The 27,333-nt window shown below is 40.1% G+C and overlaps 1 protein-coding gene across 1 annotated transcript; it reads right to left on the bottom strand.

Annotated features, from left to right (window-relative positions):
* Positions 1 to 281: 281 nt before the first annotated feature.
* Positions 282 to 26,913, bottom strand: TIGAR (TP53 induced glycolysis regulatory phosphatase). Its single transcript, XM_045465059.1, has 6 exons — positions 26,806 to 26,913; positions 19,106 to 19,143; positions 14,332 to 14,453; positions 6,651 to 6,728; positions 3,190 to 3,300; positions 282 to 2,336 (listed from the first exon to the last, which is right to left on the bottom strand). The coding sequence occupies exons 1-6, from the start codon at positions 26,835 to 26,837 to the stop codon at positions 1,905 to 1,907; spliced, it is 813 nt and encodes a 270-aa protein (XP_045321015.1). The 5' UTR covers positions 26,838 to 26,913; the 3' UTR covers positions 282 to 1,904.
* Positions 26,914 to 27,333: the final 420 nt, after the last annotated feature.

Below are 27,333 nucleotides of genomic sequence, written 5' to 3'. Positions count from 1 at the left end.
GTCATCAGCAATCACACAAAAGCTCATTGAAACAGTGACATTATACTCTTCACTCATCAGACTCACAGGATTTCACTAGACAGTATCAAGTGCTAACAGAAATGAGGAAAATAGGAACTTTCGACTATTGCCAGTAAGACTGAAAATCAGGACAGCCATTGTGAAAACCCATTTGACTCTTGTCAAATTGGAGACGCACCATTTTTTATGACACAGTGCAAAGAGAGATGCAGAAGGCTGTTTCTAGAAGGACATAATGAACACACCCAAATGTCCACTCGTAGGAGGCAAAATGAGCACGTGCCACATTTATTTAATAGAATACAGTGATAATAAGTGGATCCATACATACCAACATATATAGAACCCCATGATATAGTAAGTGAAAATACAGAATACAGACTGGTGACATTTATGTACATTTTAAAAAACTCTGAGGCAACACCATTTCCTTATGATCGTGGGTAAAAACGTAAAGAATGGATGCACATACACAGTTGCGTTGCGGTGGTAGCCTCTGCAAGGTACAAGGGGGCACTGAGGGAACTGGTTAAAGAATTTCACTTACATCTCAGTGCATTACTTTAAAAAAAAACGGAAGAAGAGGGTAGTTATTACTTCTGGATGGTGAGAATGTGGACATTTACTATTGCTCGTCCTTTTTAATTCCCTTCCCAAGTTTCCCCTTGTGGAGTACTCCCTCTAGTGCTCAACCACATGCTCTCTGAAGGCAAGGGGCAGGGGTGGGCATGCTGAGAACACTGTAACACTGGATCTTGATGAGAGACTTAAGTGCTGTCCAAGGTGAATTTTGACCATATGTGACTTTAGCCTTAACTGACAAACTTGACTATTAATACTCTTGTAAGTTTAGACTCACAGCATTCATGAGCATGATAACTTAAAAAAAAAGTGTAAAACACTTCAATTTAGGTAAGGACTTTTGAGGGGCCAATCTTATGTACAAAATTCAGTTAAATAAACTCCCGCTTCTCCAGTGCCATCTGGTGGAAAAAAGAGGCAACTGTACCTTCCACAAAAACCCACAACTGCGGTTATCAGAGCAAGAGCAACATTCTTTCCAAGGAAGAGTCTTTTCCTTCTGAGGTTACTGTGTACTACACTAGTAACCATGTATGTTCTTCAGAGCCTTCCTCAAACTAAATTCTTCAGCCTGTAAGTTAGATAAGAAAAGGCTGTTCTTCTATCTTCTTTTGCTCAGATTCCTTCTTTAATGTGTCTTAGTCAAATGATGTTTTAAATTCTTCCTCACCAGACCAATCTACAATCATAATCTCTATTCATCCGCGTTTCATACCCTCCAGGGTAAAAAATTCCAACAGCTGATTTCTAGATTAAAAATTTTAGTGTCATTCTGCTTTATATAAACTGAGGGTGGTTAAGAATTTTTAATTTAAAGACTTAAAATACAGTGTGTCCTCACTATAAATATGCAGTGGGAATTATAAATAGTTCCTTCTTTCAAGCACTGAACGAGATAGTAAAAAACATACAGTATCTTACCAAGAGCCAACAAAACAGGCTAGATTTTTTCAGATATTAAAAAAATCAACATAAAACAAAAACAAAAAACCATAGTAACAAGGTCATTAATACCTCAATTTGCAATACCGAATTGGTTGATCCATAAACAATCCAGAGATGTAACTGAACAGGGTGGTAAAATTACTTTGGAAAATGACGACTGTACTCAAGACAAAATAAGTCAGTCCTAAATGGTTTCTTCATTAGTGTTCTCTGTGGCCACGATTCCAGTCAAACTTCATAACCTGCTGTCATAGCTTTTTAACGGTTTCCAAATCAGCACTAGCAGAGGATGGAAATAAAGCCAAAGGCACTCCCTCAGACGTTCAAAACTGCTAGATTTTGATGTAGACTTAAATTTAGCAAGTTTCAGTCATTCCACTGAGATGATCCTGTAGGTACATGCAAACACACTGAACTGTTGGCTTCCCTTCTTGTCCCTTCTCAAAGTTTATGATAAAGAGACTAATCCCTGTATTGGGACTGACTGACATAAATTCGGATTTGTTCAGACTTGTGGGTAAGGAACACTTAAGGTCAGTCAGAAAATAATTAAACAGGCTTTTCATGTAAGCGCCATGACTCACAACTAAGACACTGGCGACTAATCCTGGAGCACTGCTGTCTGAATTAGATTCAGAGGGACCGTTTTTTCCTAAGGGAAATATCTCTGCCAGAGAAGTTTCCAGACAGTTGCTTGGAGCTCCTCGGGAAAACTGTTCATTTTCACCTGCCTCCTGCAGAATCAGCTGACAAAGAATATCAAAAAAGTCTTTTCCACGCATTTTTACCTACAAGAAAAGAAAATACAAATTAAAATAAAGTGCCACTAATGATAGTCTAAAACATACACATAAAACATAACTGACTGGATTTTCTAATATGTCAATGTAAGTACTACATAAGCAGATGAAATTCTGTTTCTATGCATTCAATCAGTAGTAAATGCCCAGGTATTTCTGGAACTATGGAAGCACATCTAGAGGCAAAGATGAGCAAAATACCATTTCTAATTCTTTCCTTCAGAGAGAGCACTTACAATCTAATTAGGGAAATTTACAAGTAAAAAGAAGCCCATAAAAGAGTGTGTCTAGGAAAGGGCACCTAGAGCAACCACAACGACAAAAGCTCTTCTTGCCTTTACTAAACAGAAAGTCTTTAGGAGAAAACTATGAAAACAAAAAATGGTGGTGGGGGGTTGGGGATCACCAATAATGCAGTTTAAAAGCAGGACACTTCAAAGAAATTCAAGCACAGTGATGAGGTCACTTAGGGAGCATTGAAGATTTTGAGACCGCAATTACTTTGCCTGCCGCTCTCACTGAACGGCACTGCACTCACCTCCTTCCTGCTAGTACCACTGTGGGAGTTACTGCTTCATATTCAAAGAGTTTTCTTCAAGTATCACCTTAACACACATCCTTTAAATCCATTATTGGCAATGACTGCCAACTTAATAAATAAGAAAGACAGCTTAAAAAGGAAAAATAAACACACCACATATAGAATTGGTTTATGAACCAAACAACTTTCAAACCACTCAGCTGAGATTTAGAAACATCTCATTTATAAAACAAACTCAGTATTAGGTACTCTGACCTTGGCAGGTTCATGCACGTGACAACCTGCCCCAGGGCTACGTACCTGGTCTAATGTCTCTCCTCCAGGTGGTGTGAACACAGGGCATTCTTCCCCAGCTGCTTTGGCCATCGCCCTTAGCTCACTTAGTGCCCTGCCTTCTGCAACCCCGTATTTCTGCAATGGTCCAACAGACAAAAGTGCCTCAAATCAATTTGCAATACAACAAGTAAATACATGCTTATGACAAACTTGGAATAATCATTCTGGCAAGAAGCCTGGCTTCCTTTCACTGACTTCATTCTATCTTTTTTTTTTTTTTTTTTAATTTTTTTTTTCAACGTTTTATTTTATTTTTAGGACAGAGAGAGACAGAGCATGAATGGGGGAGGGGCAGAGAGAGAGGGAGACACAGAATCGGAAACAGGCTCCAGGCTCTGAGCCATCAGCCCAGAGCCCGACGCGGGGCTCGAACTCACGGGTCGCGAGATCGTGACCTGGCTGAAGTCGGACGCTTAACCGACTGCGCCACCCAGGCGCCCCCATTCTATCTTTTAAACCAATAATGAGAATATACTCAGTAGAGGGCCATGAACCCTAGAAAATACAGTTGACACCTTGAACTAGACACTGTGTCTAGATGCGTTATAGGGAACAACACACTCAACTAGACAGTGTGGCTTTATTGGACAAATAGATCTGCACAGATTCCAGGACCAGAGACTAATGTATGCAGCAACCAAGTCAGCCACCTCACATGCCATCTCATCTGGTCCTAATAATAGCACTCTGAGATGGGCATTTTCATCACCATATTTATGAATGGGAGAGCAGAATTTCAGAGAGCTTAAGCAACTAGCCTATATTCCTATATCTAATAATCAGCAAATTTGAAATTCAAACCCCGATCTGTGTGATTTCAAAGGTCATTAACTTTTTAGATTCATAAAGAATGAGCCATAGCAAAGGACACAGAAGTCACAAACGAAATACAAACGGCCAAGAAACTCCTCAGGAATCCATAATGTGAAAATTAAAATGGTACCTTTCGGAAGCTATTAAATTGGAAGACCAAAGAGACTACCAATAGCTACTGTTTATGTGAGAAAAACTCTCCCTCATCATTCGTGGAAGTACAAACTGGCACAGCTTTTCTGGAAGGAAATTCAGCAGTGTGTGTAATAGGTTTTTCAGAAAGTACACCCTCAACAATTTCATCTGTAGGAAATCTATTAGGCATGTGTATAAAGAATCAACCACAAAAAATGTTTATTTTAACATTATTTACACCAGTGGAAAATCCAGTCACAACCTAGGTGTGCACCAGTAGTGGCAGCCAAGCAATATCCATTTACGGGAATAATACAGTCACTAATCAGGCGGTCGTATCCACATGCGTGTTTGGGCACTGATAAACACAGGGAGAAAATCCAGTTAAAAACCACCATATAGAAGGGGTACACTTAGAAAAATACATACACAACCAGACAGATAGACAGACAGACTGACAAACATGAAAAAAGCCAAGAGCACACATACCAAAATGTTCACCATATTTGGCATGGTAGAAATTTTAGCTGTATTTTTTCCCAAACTATTCTCACTTTTAGTTCCCCACAATGATAACAGATTGCTTACAGAATAAAATATTTAAAGATAAATCATTATTTATGGTTTATACTGATGATGCCTCAAAATTCTACCTCCACCAGACAGAAGTCCAACAACTAATTAAATGTTATTTATAGGAGCATATGCACATTTGTCAGGTGCTCTTCCAATTCTTAAGTTCAAATTCTTCTTCTTTAAGTGTATTTATTTATTTTGAGAGAGAGAGAGTACAAGCAGGGGAGGGGCAGAGAGAGAGGGAGAGAGAATCCCAAGCAGGCTCTGCACTGCCAGTACAGAGCCCAATGCGGGGCTCGAACTCATGAACCATGAGATCATGACCCGAGCCAAAATCAACAGTCAGACACTTAACTGACTGAGCCACCCAGGTGCCACTCAAGTTCAATTCTTATATCTTTAATTATAACTGGAACAACCTCTTTTATAAAGGAGAACATTAAAAATCATTAGCTCTATGACCATGGACTTGACCTCTGTGCGCCTTGGTTTCTCCAACTGTAAAAATGAGGTTTTAAATCTTAGGGGTATTGTGAAGATTAACAAACCTGCAGTTCTGAGACCCTTGCCAGAGTGTGGTGGGCACTGTGCAAATGCTCACTAATAGTACTAAGGCTGGGCAGTAAGCACAAGGAAGGAGGAGGCAGATGGAGAAAACAGATCATATCCTACACTATGCTGACAGCCAGGCTGGAGCTTGGATGGGCTCCGAAGGTAAAAGAGAAACAGTGAATTGTTTTATACAGGAATGCAGCAACCAAGTTTTCCAAAGATTACTCTGGCTGCAGTGTGGAGATTAGATCAGAAAGCGAGAGCAAGGCAGAAGACAGGAGAACCACTGTTCCAGGTGATCCAGGTGACAGGGGACACTGAATACAGTAGGATGGCAGCAGTGGGTTTGCAGAGGGATGAACGATTCAAGAACTATTACACAGTGGCCAAATTGACAAGATGATGGTAGGATGTGCAAGTGGGAAGCAAGGAAGTCAAGAAGGCGTAGTTTGAGTGACTGGGTAAAGCAGGAGCTACGTGGAGAAAAGATGGTGTGCTAGAAGTAGATGTGGGGCACACACAGACATCAAAAGTAGGCAGTTTGATATGTGAGCTCAGGCAAGAGATCTAAGCTAAAAATATATATTTGGAAATCAACTGAAATCACAGGAAAGGATGCAGTGATTCAGGGAGAGAGCACACAGAAGAATGGCCCGGACAAGGAGACCGTCTCTCTACTGTGCGATCGCAGGCCTCGTCCAGTGTTCCACTGAACTTGTAATGCTTGTATTAACACTGGAGCACTAGTTCTCAGGCACAGAGTGAGCCTTTCCAGGCAGCACCTCTGCGGGAACTCTGGTATGTATTTTGGACAAAAACAGAGAACACAGGCAAATTATGAAAAGCAATTCTCAAAGATGCCCTAGCCATCGACACATCTAACCAGGTACAAAAGAAATCACAGGGCTGACGGGGACATTAGCCAGCTCATGGGCCCACAGTGAAGAGCAAAATTACTGCTCTGGGAGGACAGGCTCAGATCTGAAATTGAGATGTGGCTTTAGCTAAGTCACTATCTCAGCAAGTTTCATTTCTGGTATACAAAATGGACATAAGACAGTCTATTCAAGCTTAAAATTGGGAAGTAGGATGGGGAGGCCAAGAAGAGAACTTTGCACTTTACCTCACACTCTTCTGTACTAGTTCTTATGAGGAGAACTTGCTTTTATAATTTGGGAATTTAATAATTAAATATGATACTATCAGTGAGAATCTGTAACAGCCACTGACACATAGCAGGTTCTTAACATGTTAGCTGATTCCACATCCCTATCAGGAATGCGTCTGATAAACTGAGCTGGTTTACTGATGACTTATTGTGAAGAACAATATGTAAGTATGTTACTTACTCTTTCTCGAAGCCTTGAATCATACTTTACTGTCATATCTTTGCAAACTTTGCTCTTCTCCAATATCCCATGCACAGTCTGAAAATGGAAAGACAATGGTTTCTTTTCTCACAAAAAGAGTCATTCTAGCCAAAATGTCAAAATACATCATAGTATATAAAAAAAGAACTAGAAATAATTTTCCTTTGTGAAAGTTGCCTCTCTTCACACAGATCTGGGTATTTCCTTGTGACCGATCTTCTAGTTTGCAGGTCAGCAAATTAGAGCCCAAATCTAGACCACGGCTTGTTGTCATAAATGAAGATTTATTAGAACACAGCTATTTATGTATTGTTTGTGGCTGCTTTCACAGTACAACAGCAGAGTTGAACAGTTGTGACAGAGACCATACAGCCCGTAAAACTTAAAAAGACTTACTATTTGGCCCTTTACAGAAAAGGTTCCGGTTCATTAATTCTCCATTCAGGTATTGCTACACTGCTGTGAAACCCATCTATTGAGTCTTAATTTCAGTTATATTTTCAGTTCTAGAATTCACACTTAGCTCTTGTGCATAATTTCCAGTTCTCTGTTGTAATTCCATATGTCATTTTTTAATCTGTGCATTCAATAGTTATTTTAAAGTCCGTGTCTGGTAACCAGCTATCAAATAAATCCTGAGGCTTGTTTCTGTCATCTTTTGTTTGGGCTCATTTTTGTTCATGTTTCCTTCTCTCCTGGTGTGCCCGGTTATTTGTGATTAACAAGAAACACTGTATTTGCAAAACTAGAAATAATTTAAGTCCACAATCTGACTTGTTTTTTAACCCTCTCCCCACAAATTAAACATTATCATCATTATGGTTCTATATTGTCACTATTTGTTTACATTTACCCTTACTTTTACCAATATCTTTGCTCACCCATCTTTTCTGAAACTCAGACTTCCCTTCTGGAATTATTTTCCTTCTTCAATTATCCTTTGAAAGTTCCTTTACAGCCTGTTTGTCTGAAATGTGTTCATTTCACCTACACCCTAGAAAATGTTTTCCGGGGTATAAAACTCTAGGTTAGTCTTTATTATCTCTTCAGTGCATTAAAAAAAATTATTACTGATACTGACAAATTTGTTGATAGTCTAATACTGGACATTAGTGGATGACGTTTGTCCTTAATCTTTGGACTTTGCAATTTTGTTATTGTAAGTGTAGATATGGGTTTCTTTTTATTTATCTCCACTGGGATTTGTCACACTTTTTAGATCTGATAATGTGTTATCTTTCAAAAGTTCTGTAAAATTATCAACTGTGACTTCTTTGCCCCTTTCTCATTCTAACATCTCCTTCTGAAAGACACCAGACCTCATATCATGTTCTTCATTTCTTTTAAACTCTCAAATGTTTAATCTATTTATCACATTGTGCTACATTTCAGTTATTATTTTACATTTACCTATGAGCTAATGATCATTTCAACTATGTTTAATCTGTAATTTAGTAAATCCACTGAGGTTTTCATTTTTGGTTTATCAACTTGTTCTGTGTTTTTAAATCAATTTCATTGAGGTATAATTTACAATAAAAAAAACATACCTATTGCTAAGTGTACAGTTCATGGAGTTTGGAAAAATGTATACGACTATCTACATACCACCAAAATCAAGACATAGAAGAATTCTATCACTCTAAAAGATTCCTTTGTGCCCTTTCTAGTCAATCCCTCTCACTCCTGGCCCCTGACAACCATGGACCTGCTCTACATAACTGAAGATTAAATTTATCCTTTCTGGAGTCTCATATAAATGGAACCATATAATATGTACTCTTTGTGCCTGGCTTCTTTTGTTCAGCATGTTTTTGAGACTCCTCCATGTTTTTGAGACTCCTCCACTCCTCCTCACGTTGTTGCTGAGTTGTATTCCACAGCATGAATGTATCACAGCTCATTTATCCATTCACCTACTGATGAACACGGGTGATTCTGCTCTTTGAACAGAAGCTGTTCAAATGAACAAAGCTATTATGAACAAAGCTGTTAATTATGTGTACAAGTCTTTGTGTAAACATATGTTATTTCTCTTGGATAAATTCTTAGGACCGAGATTGCTGGATCATATGATTAGTGTATACTAAAGTTTCACTGTTTTCCAAAGTAGTTGTTCCACTTTACATTCTCACGAGCAAAGTAGGAGTCCTAGTTGTTCCACATTCTTATGCATTTTCAAATGTTCATGTAATAGAATCTCACTATGGTTTTAATTTGCATTTCTGTCAAGATCAATTATGCTACACATCTTTCAATCTGCTTATTGACCTTCCATATTCTCTTCTTTGTGAAGTACCTGGTCAAATTCAAATCTTTTGCTCATTTTAAAGTGTTATTCTAATTACTAAGCTGAAAAAAATTTATAAATATGGCTATATACGTATTTATCTAGATAGATTTGTCAGATACATATATATTATATATAAAATAACATCCTTGCACTAAGAACCTTTATAAAGATTTTTCTCTTGTGTTTTCTTATAGAAGATATATAGATTTAGCTTTTAGATTTGTGCTGAGATCAAGTGTAAGTTAATTTTTGTGTGTTATATGCAGTAAAGGTCAAAGTTCATGTTTTTCTATATGGTTAGTCCATTGTTTCAACAGCTTTTATTGAAAAGAATTCCTGTCAAGTGCTGTATTACCTTGGCACCTCTGTCAAAACCCAATTGACAAAAAAAGATTCTGGCTTCCAGGGAAGATGATGGAGTAGGAGGACCCTAAATTCACTTCCTCCCAGGAGTACTACTAGATAACATTCACATCAGTATAAATAACCCAGAAAATGACCCAAAGACTGGCAGAACAAATGCCACAAGCAAAGGTAGATAAGAGGCCACAATGAAGAGGGTAGGAAGGGCAAAGACACAATGGGGAATTAAACAGACCCATGGGCCAGCCACGCGCAGGAGGGAGGGAGCAGAAGGACTGGAAAAGGAACAGAAACACACAACAGTAAGCCCATGTGGGGAAGACAAATGCCCATTACATTTGGCTTTGAAAACTAGAGGGGTTGAATTTTCTGAGTTCTTAGAATCAGCCAGACTTAAAACTTGGAATTTTAAAAACCAGGGTGTGTGGCTCTGGGAGAGCCTGGAGGACAGAGGACGTAGAGCCCAAGCTCTTAAAGAGACAGCACAACCAACAGCCCAAGATACAGCATAGAAGCAGCAGTTTGAAAACTGCCTGGGGTATACAGGAGAGAAAGTTATTTACTAATCTCAGAACATGTCCAGAGGCGCAGCAGTCACAGGGACACTCCCCCAGGAAGAAAGAAGCTGGCATGCAACATTTCCCTCCCCTGCCCCACAGAGTACACACATGGCCAGCTGTGAGAACCAGTGTGGCAGACATTCACTATCTAACTTGCTAACACTGCCACCCACCCCCCAGCACCTTGCAGATTCACCTCCTCCAATACACTCCTGGCCCGAGCCCATCCAGGGCACTGCCACAAGCCTGGCAGTGTGCACGTAGCTCCTGCAGTGGCCAGCACCACTCCAAAGTGACTCTGGCCCTAGGGAGAGGGAAAATACCACCAGCACCACCACCCCCATGCCCCCTCACCCCCCCACCAGACTGTGGCCCTAGCAGTGGGCTGGAGGCAGACAACTAGTCTGACCGCAGGTCCTGTCCACCAACAAAAGCTTCTCAGGGGACAACACAGGGAAAGTGCCCTGCAGTTTGGTGCTACCACACCTCTGGAAAATGCCTGGTCTGACTCAACTCAGGCCCAAGGCAGCCCCAAAACGGCCCACTAGCAATAAAGGGACCAAACCCTGCCCACAACAGACAAAGAGAACCTCTGCAGATGACTGGACTGGCTCAGCCATAACAGCCAGGTGCACATAGCACACATAGTAGACACCCCTGCAGTGTCAGGTTGTAGTAAACAGGGGACACTGCACTGCAGGGCACTACAAGACCTCTTCTTGACAAGGCCACTACCTTCGAGAGCAGGAGACACAGCTGACTTTCCTAATACACAGAAACAGACACGAGTTACACACAAATGAAGAGTCAGAGAAATATGTCCCAAATGAAAAAAGAACAGGACATAATCACAGCAAGAGATCAAAACAAAATGGAGATAAGTAATATGCCTGGTAGAGAATTTAAAATAATGCTCATAAAGATACTCACTGAACTTGAGAAAAGAGTGGAGGACATCAATGAGACCCTTAACACAGAGATAAAAAAGAACCAATCCAAGATGAAGAACACAAGAAATGAAATTTAAAATACACTAGATGGAATAAATAGGCTAGAGGAAGCAGAAGAACGAATCAGTGACCTGAAGACAGAGTAATGGAAAATAATCAACCTGAGTAGGTGAAAGATAAAAAATTATGCAAAATGAGAATAGATTTAGGGAACTCAGGAACACCATCAAGCATAATGGTCTCATTAATGGTCATCAAGCATAATGGAGGTCTGACTCCTTTCAGACCTAAAGACACATGCACACTGAAAGTGAGGCAATAGAGAAACATTTATCATGCAAATGCATGTCAAAAGAAAGCTGGGGTTTCAATACTTATATTGGACAAAACAGACTTTGAAACAAAAACTGTAACAAGAGACAAAGAAGGACACTACGTAATAAAGGGGATAATCCAACAAGAAGATACAACTATTATAAATATTTATGCACCCCACATGGGAGTAGCCAAATACATAAAGCAGTTTATAACAAACATGAAGTAATCGATAGTAATACAATAATAGTAAGGTACTTCAACACCCCACTTACATCAATGGACAGATCATCTGAAAAAAAAATTAACAAGGAAACAGTGGCTTTGAATGACACACTGGACCAGGTGGGTGTACCAATACAGAAACAACATTTCATCCTAAAAGAGCAGAATACACATCCTTTTCAAGTGCACATGGAACATTCCCCAGAACAGATCACATATTACATCACTAAACAAGTCTCAAAAATTCAAAAAGATCAAAGTCCTACCAAGCATCTTTTCTGACCACAACAGTATGAAACTAAAAATCAACCACGAGAAAAAATCTGAGAAGAACACAAATATATGGAAGTTGAATTACATGCTATTAAATAATGAATGAGTCAACAACAACAAAAAAAAATCAAAGAGGAAACTAAAAAATACACGGAGACAAATTAAAATGAAAACACAATGGTCCAACATCTTTGGGATACAGCAAGAGCTGTTCTAAGAGGGAAGTTTATAGCAATACAAACCTACCTCAAGCAAGAAAAATCTCAAATAAACCACTAAACTTACACCTAAAGGAGCTGGAAAAAGAACCACCAGGAGCTTAAAAACAGCAGAAGGAAGAAAGTTATAATAAAGAGGGGAAATAAATAAAATACAAACTGAAAAAAAAAGAGAGAATAAAACAGATCAATAAAACCAAGAGCTGATTCTTTAAAAAATCAACAAAACTGATAAACCTTTAGCCAAACTCATTTTTAAAAAATAGTAATAAGGGGCGCCTGGGTGGCTCAGTCGGTTGGGCGTCCGACTTCAGCTCAGGTCATGATCTTGTGGTCCGCGAGTTCGAGCCCCGCATCGGGCTCTGGGCTGATGGCTCAGAGCCTGGAGCCTGCTTCCAATTCTGTGTCTCCCTCTCTCTCTGCCCCTCCCCCATTCATGCTGTGTCTCTCTGTCTCAAATATAAATAAACGTTTAAAAAAAAAAAAATTAAAAAAAATAAATAAATAAAAATAAAAAATAATAAAATAAAGAGAGGACTTAATAAGACCAACTGACAAAAAACAATTGAGAGGAAAAAAAACCAAAACCCACAACAACAAAAACAACCTGGCCATGTAGGTGTGGGTCAATTTTAGACCCCTCAATTGAGACTCCTTTTTTCCTTTTTTTAGTCTTCTTTCTTCCTTAATTTTGGAATGTTCTGTTTCTATAACTTCATGTTCACTGCTCTTCTACAGTGTCTAACCTGCTAATAATCCCCTACTATGTAATTTTCATTTCAGAATACTGTTATTTTTGATCTCTAGAAGATGAATTTGATTCTTTTTATTTCTTCTATTTCTTTACTCATTATGTTCCTCGAGCACAGATGAGCTTCACTGTTTTTTTTTTTTTTTAATGTTTATTAATTTATTTTGAGAGAGACACAGAGAGCGTGAACCAGAGAGGGCCAGAGACAGAATTCTAAGCAGGCTCCACACTCAGCACGGAACCCAATCAGGGTTCAATCCCATGACTATGAGATCATGACCTGAGCCAAAGTCAAGAGTCAGATGTTTAACTGACTGAGCCTCCCAGGCACCCCATTAATTAATTAATTCATTGTTTAAGAAAGCTCAATGCCCAACATGGGGCTTGAACTCACAACCTGGAAATCAAGAGTTGCATGCTCTACTGACTGAGCCAGCCAGGCATCCCAGCTTCACTATTAAGGTGTGATCTTTCTGAAGTGTCCACTGTATGCTTGATGTACTTAACAAAGTCTCTCCACTTTGGGTGGAAGGAACACAAATGATTCCCAACCTGTGTGAACACTTGAAATTGTCTGGCTTCTGGTTCCCCAGGGATTGTTCTCTCCTGGCCTCATGAGGTTTCACCTACGCATGTGCAGACTGTAATCTACCAAGAATTTAAGGGGCTTCCCATACATACTTCTAGAGTTCTTTCTCTGTGTTGCTCCCTCTTCCAGCACTCTGCCCACGATCTTTATTTAACCTCCCCAAATTCCAAGCTTTGTCTCCTCAACTCCCTGAGACCACTGGCTCTATCTGGCCTTTCCTGCCAGCATTGGGAAATTACTTCAGGTGGAACACCAGGACAATCCAAGGGTTGATATTACTTGTCTCACTTCATTTGGGGACCACAGGCCCACACTATCTGAAGTCCAATGTCTATAAACAGTTGTTTCACAAATTTCGCCCTGTTTCTCTAGTTGCTTTTGCAGGAAGACTATATCCTAACCCTGTTATTCCCTCATGGTTGACACAAAGTCCCCTTCCATTGAGTTTTTAGACATTTATTTGGTTCCTTTTTAATTCCCTGGGGTCATTTTTATAGTACTCTGATCCCTAAAGATATTTCAAACGTGTCATTTATTTCTCTACAGTAACATAGTTCTTTTTTAACCATGTCTGGATTCTACTATTTGATGTCTTTGTGAGTTAAATTCTCCTACCTGGTGTTCCTGCTGGCTCTCTCATAAACCTTCTTTGTCTTTTTAAAGATATTTCATTAGGTATTTTTCCCACGCTACTCTAATTTAAAAATTACCAAGGGGCACCTGGGTGCTCAGTCGGTTAAGCGTCCAACTTCAGCTGAGGTCATGATTTCACAGTTCGTGAGCTCGAGCCCCGTATCAGGCTCTATGCTGACAGCTCAGGGCCTGGAGCCTGCTTCAGATTCTGTGTCTCCCCCTCTCTCTTCCCCTCCCCCACTCAGGCTCTGTCTCTCTCTCTCTCAAAAATAAATAAAAACATTAAAAAAAAAATAAAAATAAAATTACTAAATCAAAATAAAGTACAAAAGTAAAATGAAAAGAAAGAAGTTCTGTTGGTGGGGGAAGGAGAGGATTGGGGGTGTTATCTGCATGTGATTTAATTTCCTACGATTCTGGTAGCAGTTTTCAAGGTTATGACTGTTGATACTCTTGACTCATCAGTCTAAACCTTGACTGTAGAACTTACCTGCCTTGTCCTTGTGAGGTCACTGGAGAAAACATGAGTAAATTTCACATTATTAAGAAATATGCCAGCAGCAGCTGCTTGTTTAAATCCAGTTTCCGAAAGAGGCTCGTCTACTCCTTGTCCTGTAATAGTAAGAGAAGGAACAATAACATTCAAATATATATACATGAGGGATGCAAATAAAATCACATGTAAGAGAATATAATTTATCTACACTTTATTTAAAATATTTCTTTGGAGGGGCAAGTGCATGGCTCAGTCAGTTATGCCTCAGACACTTGATTTCGGTTCCGGTCATGATCTCATGGTTCGTGACACTGAGCCCTGCACTGAGATTCTCTCTCTCCCTTTCTCTCTGCCCCTCCCCTGCTTGCACTTGCTCTCTCCCTCTCAAAATAAATAAATAAACATTAAAAAAATATATTTCCTTGGTTATTTTTCTACATAACTTTTCAGAGAACTGGAAACAAGTAAATTTAACCTATAATCCTACAAAGACTCAGGTATTCAAATGTTTCCCAAAAGAATGTCTGCCTAATGGGAATAAGATGATGAGAATTCAGTTGTCTCCAGCTCTCCCCTCTCTTGTGTGTGTCTGCCCACCCCTTCGTTACCTGTATCTTATTAGTGCTGGCTCTAATCTTATGTTCTCCATGCAGGTGCTTCATTTGAATGGTAGGATCATAACCTAAAAAGTTTCCTTTCTTAATCTCCATTGCCCAAATGTCCAATATTGTATTATTCCCTCTCTTCCTTCTTCCCTTTAAAAAAAAGGTTGGAACCTCCATTTCCAGGAGAAAGGCTGATTAAACACTCTGAAGGGTCCTCCCATAACAAAAGAACCAAATAGGTGCGTTGTGTGTGTGTGTGTGTGTGTGTGCCCCCCCCCCCCCCCCCCGGCTCTCAGGGTATAAGGAAACTCTCCAAGAGGAGATGCAAAGCAACCAAAATACTCTGAGTTGAAAGCTAAATATAAACATTAGAAAACAGAGATGACTTGGTAATCAGCACAAGCAAGGGAGTGTTTGGGGGAGGGAGAATGCTACATGGAACAGCAAGGTAGGAGAACTGAAACTCCACATTCCTGGATGCCAGAGATCCTATAAGGAAGCTAGTATAGTTTCAGGTCCATAGTAAAATCAAATGCAAATTCTCTTCAGAGCAAATCTGACTTAACAAAGGCTAAGAAGTTTTCTACTAATTTATACTTAATAATAATTCAGCCAATGGAGGTGCCTGGGTTAAGCATCTGACTTTGGCTCAAGTCATGATCTCCAGGTCCATGAGTTCAAGTCTCTCATTGGGCTCTGTGCTGACAGTTCTGAGCCTGAATCCTGCTTCGGATTCTGTGTCCCCCCTCTCTCTCTGCCCCTCCCCCACTCGTGATCTCTCTCAAAAATAAATAAATGTTAAAAAAAATTTTAATAATTCAGCCAATGACTTAACATACAAGAAAACAATCCTCCATGAACAAAAGTCACCAGAAACAACAAATAACAGATTCAGAATAATTAATACTTTAGACATTGAAATCAGCATATAAAGACTATAAACTGTGACTAAAACATAAAGACAGAGTAACAAAAATAAGTAACAAGAAGCCATCCAAAACAACCAGACCACTTTCTCAAAGAATCAGACAGATCTTCCAATAACGAAAAATAGAACTGCTGAGGAGGGAAACAATCCTTCAGTGGATGAAAGGAGATTCAGTAACAGAAAGGCTTAGTGAACTCAAAGACAGGGCTCAGGTTTTTACCCCAGATGCAGCACAGATAAAGGAGATGAAACACATCTCAGATATATTAGAGACACGAAGGAGAGAATGATATTCCTTAACATATTTCTGACTGGAACTCCAGAAAGAAGAAAATGAAAGAGAAAAAATATGAAGAGATAATGGCTGAGAATTTCCCAGAAATGAGAGAAGATATAAATCTACAGATGAAGAAAACACCAAGCAGGATAAATTAAAAGGGGAAAAAAAAAAAATCCCCCCTAGGTATAAGAAACTGCAGAATACCAAAATCAAATAAAAGATTTTAAAAGCAGTTACAGAGAGAGACAGATTGCCTACCATGGAACATGATTTGGCTGAGAGAAGACTTCTTAACAGGAGCAATGGAAGCCAAAAAAAAACCAGCACACTAATATCTCCCAAGTGCTAGGAGTTCTGTCAGTCTAAATTGTCTAGGCTAAAAAAGGTTGAATAGAATTAAAATAAAACTGTCTGGAATGGAAACAATTAAAACTCTCTTTACCACCAACCAATCTGCACCATGGGACCTTTTAAAGAAGATACTTCAGGAATGCAGGTCTGAGATGCAAAAGAAACTATGAGGAGAGAAACTGGTAAATATATATGTAAATCTAAACAAACATTATCTAAATAACAAATTAAATAATACCTATGTCATGTGGTTAAAAAAGAATAGGACTAAGATACTAAGCGATAATCATACAAGTTCTTTGTATTTGGGGGGGAAAAGAGGTATAGATATTACACTTCATTAGGTATGAATGGTAAAAATTTAAAGGTAACCATTGAAAGAATAGGTGGGGGTTGAGAGGGGGAAGGAGGAAGAGGAAGAGGAAAATCAACTATGTAGTGTCTATGAAGTGACACTTAAGGCAGCACAGAAAGGTTAAAAGGAAAGCAATGGAAAGATATATACCAGGCAAATTCCAACCCCCAAACAGCTGGAGAAGCTATATTACACTCAGAAATGCAGGACTTTATGACAAAACAATTGTGAGGATTACTATAAATAATCAATGATCTAATTCACTGGAAAACAGAATGATTTTTAAACCTGTTATGTACCTAATAAAATAGTCTGTAACTATACAGGAGCAGAACACATAAAGCACAAATTGATAGAATTTCTGGTATTAAAGGATAAATTGGCCATCACAGTGGGATATTCCACATCTCAACCATAAAATCATATTTAGGTCATGCCGGCAAATCTGTAAATTGACAAAATTAGCAAAGCACACAAGATTTGAACAGTAAAACAGAGGTGGCTTATTTGACACCTAACTCCAAACCCAACAATTAGAAAATACAGATTTTTGTCAAGCATAGAATGGTAGATTTATAAACACTGACCATGTTAACTGATTTCAAAGAGACATCAAATAAACCATCTTGTCAGAAAGAATACAAAATATAATTGGAAGTCAACCAAAAAAGATGAACAACAACAAAAAAAAAAGCTTAGCCATTTGGAATTTTAAAAGATAGTTCTAAATAATTCATGGGGGCGCCTGGGTGGCGCAGTCGGTTAAGCGTCCGACTTCACCCAGGTCACGATCTCGCGGTCCGTGAGTTCGAGCCCCGCGTCAGGCTCTGGGCTGATGGCTCAGAGCCTGGAGCCTGTTTCTGATTCTGTGTCTCCCTCTCTCTCTGCCCCTTCCCCCGTTCATACTCTGTCTCTCTCTGTCCCAAAAATAAAATAAAACGTTGAAAAAAAAAAAATAAAAATAAAAATAAAATTAAATTAAATAAATAAATAAATAATTCATGGGTCACCGAAGACAATTTAAGACACCTGATGCCGATACTTACAAAATTACTACATTATCAAAACTGTAGGTATGCAACAAAAATGGTACTTGGAAATACGTGTCTTGAATGCTGTAACTTAAAGAACTAAGCATTTAGGGGCGCCTGGGTGGCGCAGTCGGTTAAGCGTCCGACTTCAGCCAGGTCGCGATCTCACGGTCCGTGAGTTCGAGCCCCGCGTCAGGCTCTGGGCTGATGGCTCGGACCCTGGAGCCTGTTTCCGATTCTGTGTCTCCCTCTCTCTCTGCCCCTCCCCCGTTCATGCTCTGTCTCTCTCTATCCCAAAAATAAATAAACGTTAAAAAAAAAAAAAAATTAAAAAAAAAAAGAACTAAGCATTTAACTGACAAAGTTAGGAAAAGAACACAAATGTGGAAACAGGTGTGACCACAAACACTTTTATTCCGGCTCCATTGTCAGCGTGGAATGAAATGAGACAAGTACTAAAGAACCAGGTGTTAAATCCAAAGGCTAATTTGGGTGGGGCACGTGTCACCAGAAAACAAAGGTTCATTTAATTATCAGACTAGTTTTCAGAAGCGGGAGTCAGGCACACTGGGTATGAAAATCAGTTTCTGCAAACTCCAGATGTCCCTAACCAAAAAAATAAAATGAAATGCTTTTGTAATCACCGCACAGAAATAGTATGTCTGACTGAGAGTTCACCCAAGATATACACGCTAGACTTGCTGGATCACAGGGAGATTAAGATCTGAACCCAAATTAGCAGAACAAGGGAGGAAGAATCTGTTCGGAATAAAGCAAGAATCCTGTATGAGAACAGGAATTCGCTTTTTAAACCTCTTCTTTGTTACTACTAAAAATAATATAACCACCTTAAGCAGAAAAATACCATTAACTAACTAGCCAGCAAACTTCATGTTTCCAAATATGAAATCATTTTAAATCACAGCAGTTACATTTTAAGACCACTAGACCCAACATAACTCTTTAATCAGCTGACTGGGCCACTGTGAAGCTACCCATAAGCAACTTGGAATCTGGTTCTTTACATCCAGTTCCTTAAGAAACTTATTCCTCCTAGTTACCATCTGCTCTGATCCTATTTCTGTAACTATGATGCTTTAATTCTTTAATACTGCTCACAATACAGAGCTGTCCCCAGGCCCCCCTCCCCCACCAACTCTGATTTGCTTACATATCACATTAACACTAGAGGAGACAGCTAAAATAAAGTATACTAACCTTGAATTATTTTCTCCTTGTTAAATCTTGTTTCTCCACTAAAATAGAGAGAGGGGGAAAAAACCTTTATTACCAAATAGGTTATTTTTGAAATCAGAAAAAAAATCATCAATGAAAGGTAATGATATTCACAAAGGGAGCATATGAACCTTGTAGCATACTTCACAATCTAACCTATAAACATAAAATTTGTTCTAAATTGATATTTACAAGCATCTACTCTAATGTACTTAGTTGATTTGGGCTAAGAATTTCATACTGACCCAAATTAAAATGTATAAATCATGAATCAATCATAATTGTAAGTACAATATTCTATTAATATGTATATATAATTTTCATTAAATAATCTTGATAAAATAAATGTTCACTAAAACTCCTTTCACAAGCAGCAGGAGGAAACCATGAGAGTTGGTTTGTTGCTGGATTGAAGGAGCAAGTGCGAGGGAACCCGAATGTGGTGGGAAAGAAGTGGACAACCTTTCAGATGCCCTGGCTTCTTCCGGTTCCTAGATCTCCACCTGTTCCTTTTTGTAATGCTGACAACTATCTCCGAGAGGACACTAAAAACTGAGGTTGGGGTACTATGCTTTTAAGAATTAAAAAACCAAACCAATTTCAAAGCAACTGTTAAGAGTGAAGGACTGGAAACTTTGTCACAAAATAACCATCAACTGAGGCTGGAGGGAACACAAAGTGGAAGGGGACGGGATGTGCTATCTGGACGAGACCAGACAACAGTAAAAGCAATCAAATACCTGAAAAGCTATCAAGAACTGAGTTCAAAATTCTTTGAGCTCTTTTTATGTGCTAAGTACAGTGCTAGGCACTGGAAAACAGAGATGGGAAGGACTGGTGGCTGCCCTGGGGGAAAAAGGAGTTGGCTTGTTCTGTGTACACACTGGACACAGAACTGGAAGGGTGGGTAAAAATAGTAAATAGGTTTCTTTGGATCAAGTTGTTTCCTCATTTGGTACCAAATATCTACAGCTCATATTGATATATTTCTATGTCAAGGGGAGATGAAAATCCTTTGAAGTAAATTTCATTGCCATATAGCAGCCTGAAGAACAAAAACTGCTTTGGCTATATACTTAGGAACTTGGTTAAGCTTGAGTGCCTCTGTTCTTTGTCTGTAAAACGGGGATGATAACAGCCCCCATTTCACAGGACTCTTGGGGTAACTGAATGAATATAAAGTGTTTAAACACTGTTCAGCTTTTAGTAAGCACTCAATAGTTCTGTTTATAGGTCATTTTTGGACAGAGCTATACAGAAATCGAAGATTCAACTTAATGCATTTAAAATCTTGTAAAAATCGTGAAATAAACAATGTAAACAAATAATATACCATAAAGTCAACACCCTGGTGACCCCACCCAAGTTATCAGATCACCACTGCCAGTCTCCTAGAGCGGGTCTCTTTCCAACCACAATGTCCTCCCACCCTCAGTGGATCCACTACCTGGCATTTATTTAGATGCTCATTTGCTTTGCCTTTCTTCATAGCTTTCCCATCCAAGTACAGCATAGGATTAGCCTGCCTGTTGTTGAACTTTATAATGAATTGCTTTTTGCTGTATGCAGTCCTGTATTGCTACCATTCCTCAACATTGTTTGGGAGATACACCACTGTTGTGACCGGTGGCATACTCTTACACTCTCATTACTGTGTAATACTCAAGAATTTCCCAGTGTTATTTATATTGCTGATATATTTACATTGTTTCCAGTTTGGAGCTAAGCTGCTGTGAATAAACATGTTTGTATAGAGCACATCAGATTCTCTAGGGCAGTGGGTGGCAAAGTGGGGCCTCTGAACCAGCATCACTGACACTGCCTGGGGCCTTTTGGAAATGCAAATTCTCAGGCCCCACTTCAGACTCCCGAATCAGAAGCTCAGAGGTTGTGGCCCAGTTCATCTGTTTTAATAAACCTACCAAGTGATTCTGATGCACATTCATGTTTGAGAACTACTCAAAGACCGGCACACGATCTTGGTAGAGTTGTACTGGAATACAATCATACCCATTTGTTTACATGTTGTTTATGGCTACTTTCACACTATAATAATGGAACCGAGCGGTCCAGACAGAGTGCATGGCTTGTAAAGCCTAAGATACTTCCTACCCCTTAATTAAAAGTTTGCAAAGCCATACCTAGTGATCTAGGCCTGGCACTAGAATTGCTAAGCCACAGAGTATGCAAACATTTAGATTTATCAGACAATAGCGAAGTGGTCACAGCAATTTACAACCCCCAGCAGTGTTCCACATCCTCTCCAACATTCAGTAATGTCAGAGTTTCCCATTTGTGCCAATTTGGCACAGAACAGTTCATCTCAGTTTTATCTGACTATATTTCCCTGATTACTGTGAAGGCTCAGGCTCAGGCTCATCACCCCTGTTTTGTTTTAAACAAAGCACTAGTTTAAAAAAAAAAAAAAGCCTTCACATGGATTGATTTACACAGTCTAGAAAGGAACTCCATCAAATCTTAAGAGTCAGAATCACAAACCCGGGCCTCTGCCTGGAACCTTGTCCCTCATTTACAAAAATAGTTGTCTGCCAACCTCTGCCTAGAACAGCATTTCTCAAACTTGAGAGTGTATCTGAATCCCCTGGAGAGCTTATGAAAACAGAGACCACTGGACCTGACCAATATGTTCTCACTCTTCCAGACCCAATACAGACAAACAGCCTGCTCCCTGAGGAAGCATTCCCTCCCAGGCACCATTCCCCACCAACCTATCCCATTTAAACACACCCAGGCTACACTCCCATTTCCCACCCCCCCCCCCCCCAGTACTGTCAGTTACCACCCATATGCTAATTAACCTTTTTAGATGTGTGTCTAACCAGGTTCCAGCTCCTTAAAGGCACAGCCAGAGGTTGCCTTGCCCTAACATACTCATTGCCTAGAGAAAACCCAGGGAAATAACAGAACCTCAGTGTATGTACTCTGCCAATGGAAGGTCATCTGGAAATATCAATCAAAATAATAAATCCGTTTGCCCTTTAATACAGCAACCATAATACTGGGAATACTTGCATTCAACCTTATTTAAAACAGTATCTGCCACAATATTTTTTCTAGTAGCAAAAGCTGGTAAATAACCTAAATATCCACTAACAGAGAACTGGTTACATTAACAAATAAATGGTGGCATATATACATAGTGGAATACTAGGTAATTGTGTCCCCTAAAAAAGAGAATGATTTATGGAAAGGTTTGGAAACATTACCAAAATATATTAAAGAGCAAAAGCAAAGTGCAGAATAATCTAAAAAGAATGCTATCTTTTTAGAAAGGTGGAAAATAAGAATAAACATTTGGACCTGCGTGCACATGTGCACACAAACACCGGAAAGATACATAAGAATTGTTCTGATTTCTAAACATGTGGATGTAACTTTAAAAAAATGTATGACAAATATATGAAGATTTTCATAACTATTTACCACTGATCTGCCATTGTCATCATTGTGGTTAATATTAATAAAATATGTCTTTTACCCCAAAATTCATTCGGAATCATACACAATAGATGTGAAAGAGGGTATTAATCTCTACCATTCAGACAGATAAAGTATCCATGGTGATGATAGAGAAACTGCCATTTAAAAAAATTCTTTTGTTTATTTTTGAGAGAGAGAGAGAGAGAGAGACAGAGAGAGAGAGGGACAGCACAAGCAGGGGAGGTGCAGAGAGACGGGGGGAGAGAGAGAGAGGGAGACACAGAATCTGAAGCAGGCAGAGCAGGAATCTAGAAAGAATTTTTTCCCAAAAACTTTCATAAATATTTAGTTTTACAGCTATCAGCTTTATCAAGAGGTTTGCATAAATCCTTAAGGCAACTGTTTAAAGTTTGTTTTGGGAGTGGGAAAGAAAATTAGGTGGCTAAAATAGTTTTACTATTTATCTACTTCCCTTAACCAAAGTGTGGCTTGTGATAGTGGCAGAGAAGGTGGAAGGAGCTGAAAGGTCAGAGGAATATATTTTGAAAGTGTCAGGAATAACACTACTCATTTTCAAAATCTCCAGTGTGATCCATTTCCAAAACAGAACACCCGACTCTGCAAGAATCCAAATGCTTATGCCAAGAAGTTAAGTCTTATGACCAGCCATTTATAGGTCCCACAAATATGCATCATTCATTTTGTAGGTTATTACACTATTCTTCACTTTAAAAGATTTTATTTTGTTAGTTCTCGTTTATATTCTATGGCATTTCTTTAGAAGTCATTTAGAAAGCTTAATTTCCCGATCATATTCTTTTAAAGAATTCAAATTCAATAGATGAGTACTGTTTGCCACAAGACAAATCATGGGAAATTAGTACAGATTTGGGGCATGTTTTCAAAATAGATACGCTTCAGTGTACATGGAAATGCAAAGCCTCACCTGATATTTAGTCAAGAATACAGCTTTATCTTAATTCCTCTCTACCAATTAATTCACTCGAAAATATAGAAGATTTCGAGGGCTAGTAACATGGAAACCGTCACTAGATGGTCGGGGTGGGGGTGGGGGACGTAACACACCCAACTCATGATATATTTTTATTTATATGTCAGTCCTAGTTGTAAACGCTCTCCCAATTGATCAATCCTATTCTCAGAAAACAAGTATCACAGTAACATAACAACTAACATGTATCTTTATAAAAATTCACAGGTGCCCTAACACTTACTTTGCTTGCTTTATTTATGACCAGAACAATTATTGGCATTCAACAAAAAAGTAACTGCCAATAGAGGTAGCATAAGAAAAGCAAATCAGTTTTCCTATCATTAACTTTACTAATTTATCATCTTTAGGTCATTAAAAGCAAATTAAATGAGGTTTGTAAAATTTTTTGTTTTAAGAGCTAGTTAAAAATGGAAGTGATGGGGCGCCTGGGTGGCGCAGTCGGTTAAGCGTCCGACTTCAGCCAGGTCACGATCTCGTGGTCCGTGAGTTCGAGCCCCGCGTCGGGCTCTGGGCTGATGGCTCAGAGCCTGGAGCCTGTTTCCGATTCTGTGTCTCCCTCTCTCTGACCCTCCCCCGTTCATGCTCTGTCTCTCTCTGTCCCAAAAAATAAATAAACGTTGAAAAAAAAAAAAAATGGAAGTGAAATGGGATGGTTTTCCAGGCAACTAATTGCAAACAGACACAAATAATACTTCAAGGAACTGGGGCCTTCAATGGGTTATGTAGGTGATGGAATTCCCAATCTACATATATTGGGGTTTTCGACAATGCTGGACTAGAAGATCAGAAGTTATAGTTTAATAATACTAAAAGACTTGAAGTTTGCAATCTTGGATATTCTATTCCAAAATGATACTTGTGAGCACAAGTATGTCGAAGATAAACGCACAGGTAGTTACAGCATAAGATTCATAAAGGATTTGGTTGAACTTACAGAAACTGCATTTTAAAAGCTTTCTGGAATTATCTGAAGAGGCACTGTTCACTAAAATTATCCATCTCTTTAAAAATACCAATCATGCTATCAGTTTCAAAGCACTGGACTATCTTATACAGAATCAGATAATAGAAAAGTCAAGTGCTATTCCCAATATTATGCTAAATGACCCAATCCTGTGGATTCATTATATTTAACTATGGTGATTATTAATCAAGTTTGCAATCGTTTCGTTTCCTGAAAGCGTCATTAATTCTTAGCTTGGAGAATTTGGAAGAGGAAAGAGGGATGATCCAGGCAGGAAAGGCAGCTCACCATAACCCTATCAATTATTTCAACACTTTAACTCCACTTTCCCATGAATAAAACAGAACAAAGCAAACTATTCTTAACACTCTTCACAATTGTATTAGCAGAAATAAAAAGCAGTCACTAAAATGGCTGGTGATATTCAAGCAATCTACAAACACTAGGTTTTAACTCAATAAAAAAGGAGGCAGAGAGGACGGTGATTAAGAGGATGGGATGGGCTGTAGAGTCAAGCTCCTTTGCTTCAATTCCACCACCCCACCAGCCACGTGCCTTCAAGCAAGTTACAGGACTTCTGCATCTGTTTCCTCACCTGCAAACTGAGAAGCAGTCCTCACCTCACTGCACTGTCAGAACTTAATTACAACAGTGCCTGGCACATAATAATGTATAAAGACTTACTTTTAAATTGATTCCTCAAAGGATTTCTATAAGGAATCAGTTGTTTAAACCAAGCCCTTTTTTAAGAAGCACGGAGGAGACAAAATCCAAATTCATGTAACTACTGTCCATAAGAATCTAAATAGAAATCACCTTACTATCAAGGGATGGTTCAATCCAGATTTCCTGCGACTTGTGAACTTCAATTATATGTCAGACACAGTACTGGCTGAGTTCAGGCATCCATAAGGTGCTCAAACACTGGAAAAAGAAGGGCTCTACTTCCTGCTCTGCTACCAATGAGCTATACATGACCTTAAGTAGGTCATCAAATGGTCGTAAAGCAGTCTATAAAACGGAAGGGTGGGGAAGAGACAGAGAGGAACTCAATTTCTAGTTTAGTCATCAAAATCCTGTGAGTCTCACAGGGATAATTCTGATGATTCCTAAGATTATCCTCCCATAAAGAAGAACAGGACAAAAAAAAAAAAAAAAAAAAAAAGATACCAATTAAAGTCAGCTCGACAAGGTTAAGTCCTATTACTGTTCCTTGTGAACTCTGGAAGTCAAAAACGGTATCTTATTTACCTGTATAATCCAGTCCACGGGCACCTAGCACATATTCAAAATGCGGGCCTGATAAAATTATACATACATCCTGAGGACTGACTACATTTTTATTACAGATGCTCTTACAGAATTAGAAGTTATTTAGTTCTTGAGACACATTTCTTCCCCTCCGTTGCACTATACACTGCCTCACACTAGTGAGGCAGGTATTTTCACTATCCCCATTTTATGTATTAGCAAACTGACGTCGTAAAGATTACGTTAACGGAAGCCGCGGTTACAAGGTTCCTCCTAACCAGAGCCCGGATTCTAACCCAGGTCTATCCTGCTTGAAAAATCTGTGGTCTTAACCACCCTGCACTGCACTTCCATTAACAGTCGGCAAATAAGCGTTACGAAGGAAAAAAGATAAGAGACATGAAGACGTAGCAGCCTTCAGCTCCACCGTGGAATGTTATGATAAAAATATTTGCTCGGGGTGATGCGGGTTGCAGAGACGAGGGTGGAGGCCCTCCGCCGCCGCCAGCAGTGTGATCTCGGAAGGGAAGAACTAAATCTCAGGTCCACGCCTGCGGCTGCCCTGGCAAGCGAGGGGCGGGGGTGCAGCACAGACGGAGAGGCACAGCAGCGGAAGGCAGCCAGCACACAAATACCGGCCTGGGACGAGCTATCCCGCAAACTCTTTAGGATCCGTTGGGTCGGGGGGGGGGGGGGGGGGGGTGGTGGCAACCAGCGGCGCACGAAGTCCGGAGCCAAGGCTGGCTTTTTTCAGCTTTAACTCCGCCAAGTGGCTGCGAACCTCGGCCATTTACTCCTCCGGACCTCAGCGTGCTCATCTGTAACGCCGGACTCCAGATATTTACGACCCGCCTTCCCGGCTCAGGGGCGCCGGGGGAAGAGGGGTCCAACCCTCCGAAGGCTGAGCAAGCAGGGAAGAGGAGGGGTGACAGGTCAACGGTCTCTTCACCCACTCCTCAACAACTCCCTGACGAGAAGGCGACAAGGGCACCCTGCGACAGCAATACTCACTGCCGCACAACGGTCAGCGCGAAGCGGGTCATCTTCCGGGCGCCCGGAGGGAGGGGAAGTGATGGCCCCAGCACAGCTCGCGTGCCCAGCACCCTCCGGCGCGAGGCTTCTCCGCACTGCGGGACACCTCGCCCACACCACTTCCGCCAAACCCGGCCGGCCGGCCGGCTCCGCCACCATAGGCCGAGGCGGCCGTCTACGTCATTCCAGGAGCGCCAATCAGGGCGGCGAGAGGCCGACAGGGCGGCGGAGAATGGTAAGCAACGAGGCCCCGCCCAGGGCCGTGGCGCTTGCGCCCCTGCGCGCAGGCCTGTGATTGGCGCGCGGCAGGTGCTTGCGGGGCCCGCCCTGGAGTCCGCAGTGGAGGCGGTTCCTGCCCGGGCAAGTTTGGATCCTGGAGACTCCGGATAGAGGAGTGAGCTGGAGCACGGATGTGTAGTTGATTTCATTTGAAGCAGGAATGCAGCTAGTAGTCTTACTTCCGGAGTGTACAGCGCCAGACACATTGGGTCGTATGAGGTTTTACTG

Source organism: Leopardus geoffroyi, chromosome B4 (assembly GCF_018350155.1).
Source record: "Leopardus geoffroyi isolate Oge1 chromosome B4, O.geoffroyi_Oge1_pat1.0, whole genome shotgun sequence".
Classification (NCBI taxonomy): Eukaryota; Metazoa; Chordata; class Mammalia; order Carnivora; family Felidae; genus Leopardus; species Leopardus geoffroyi.
Note: the sequence above shows the minus strand (reverse complement) of the source record. Positions and strands in the feature narration are given on the sequence as shown.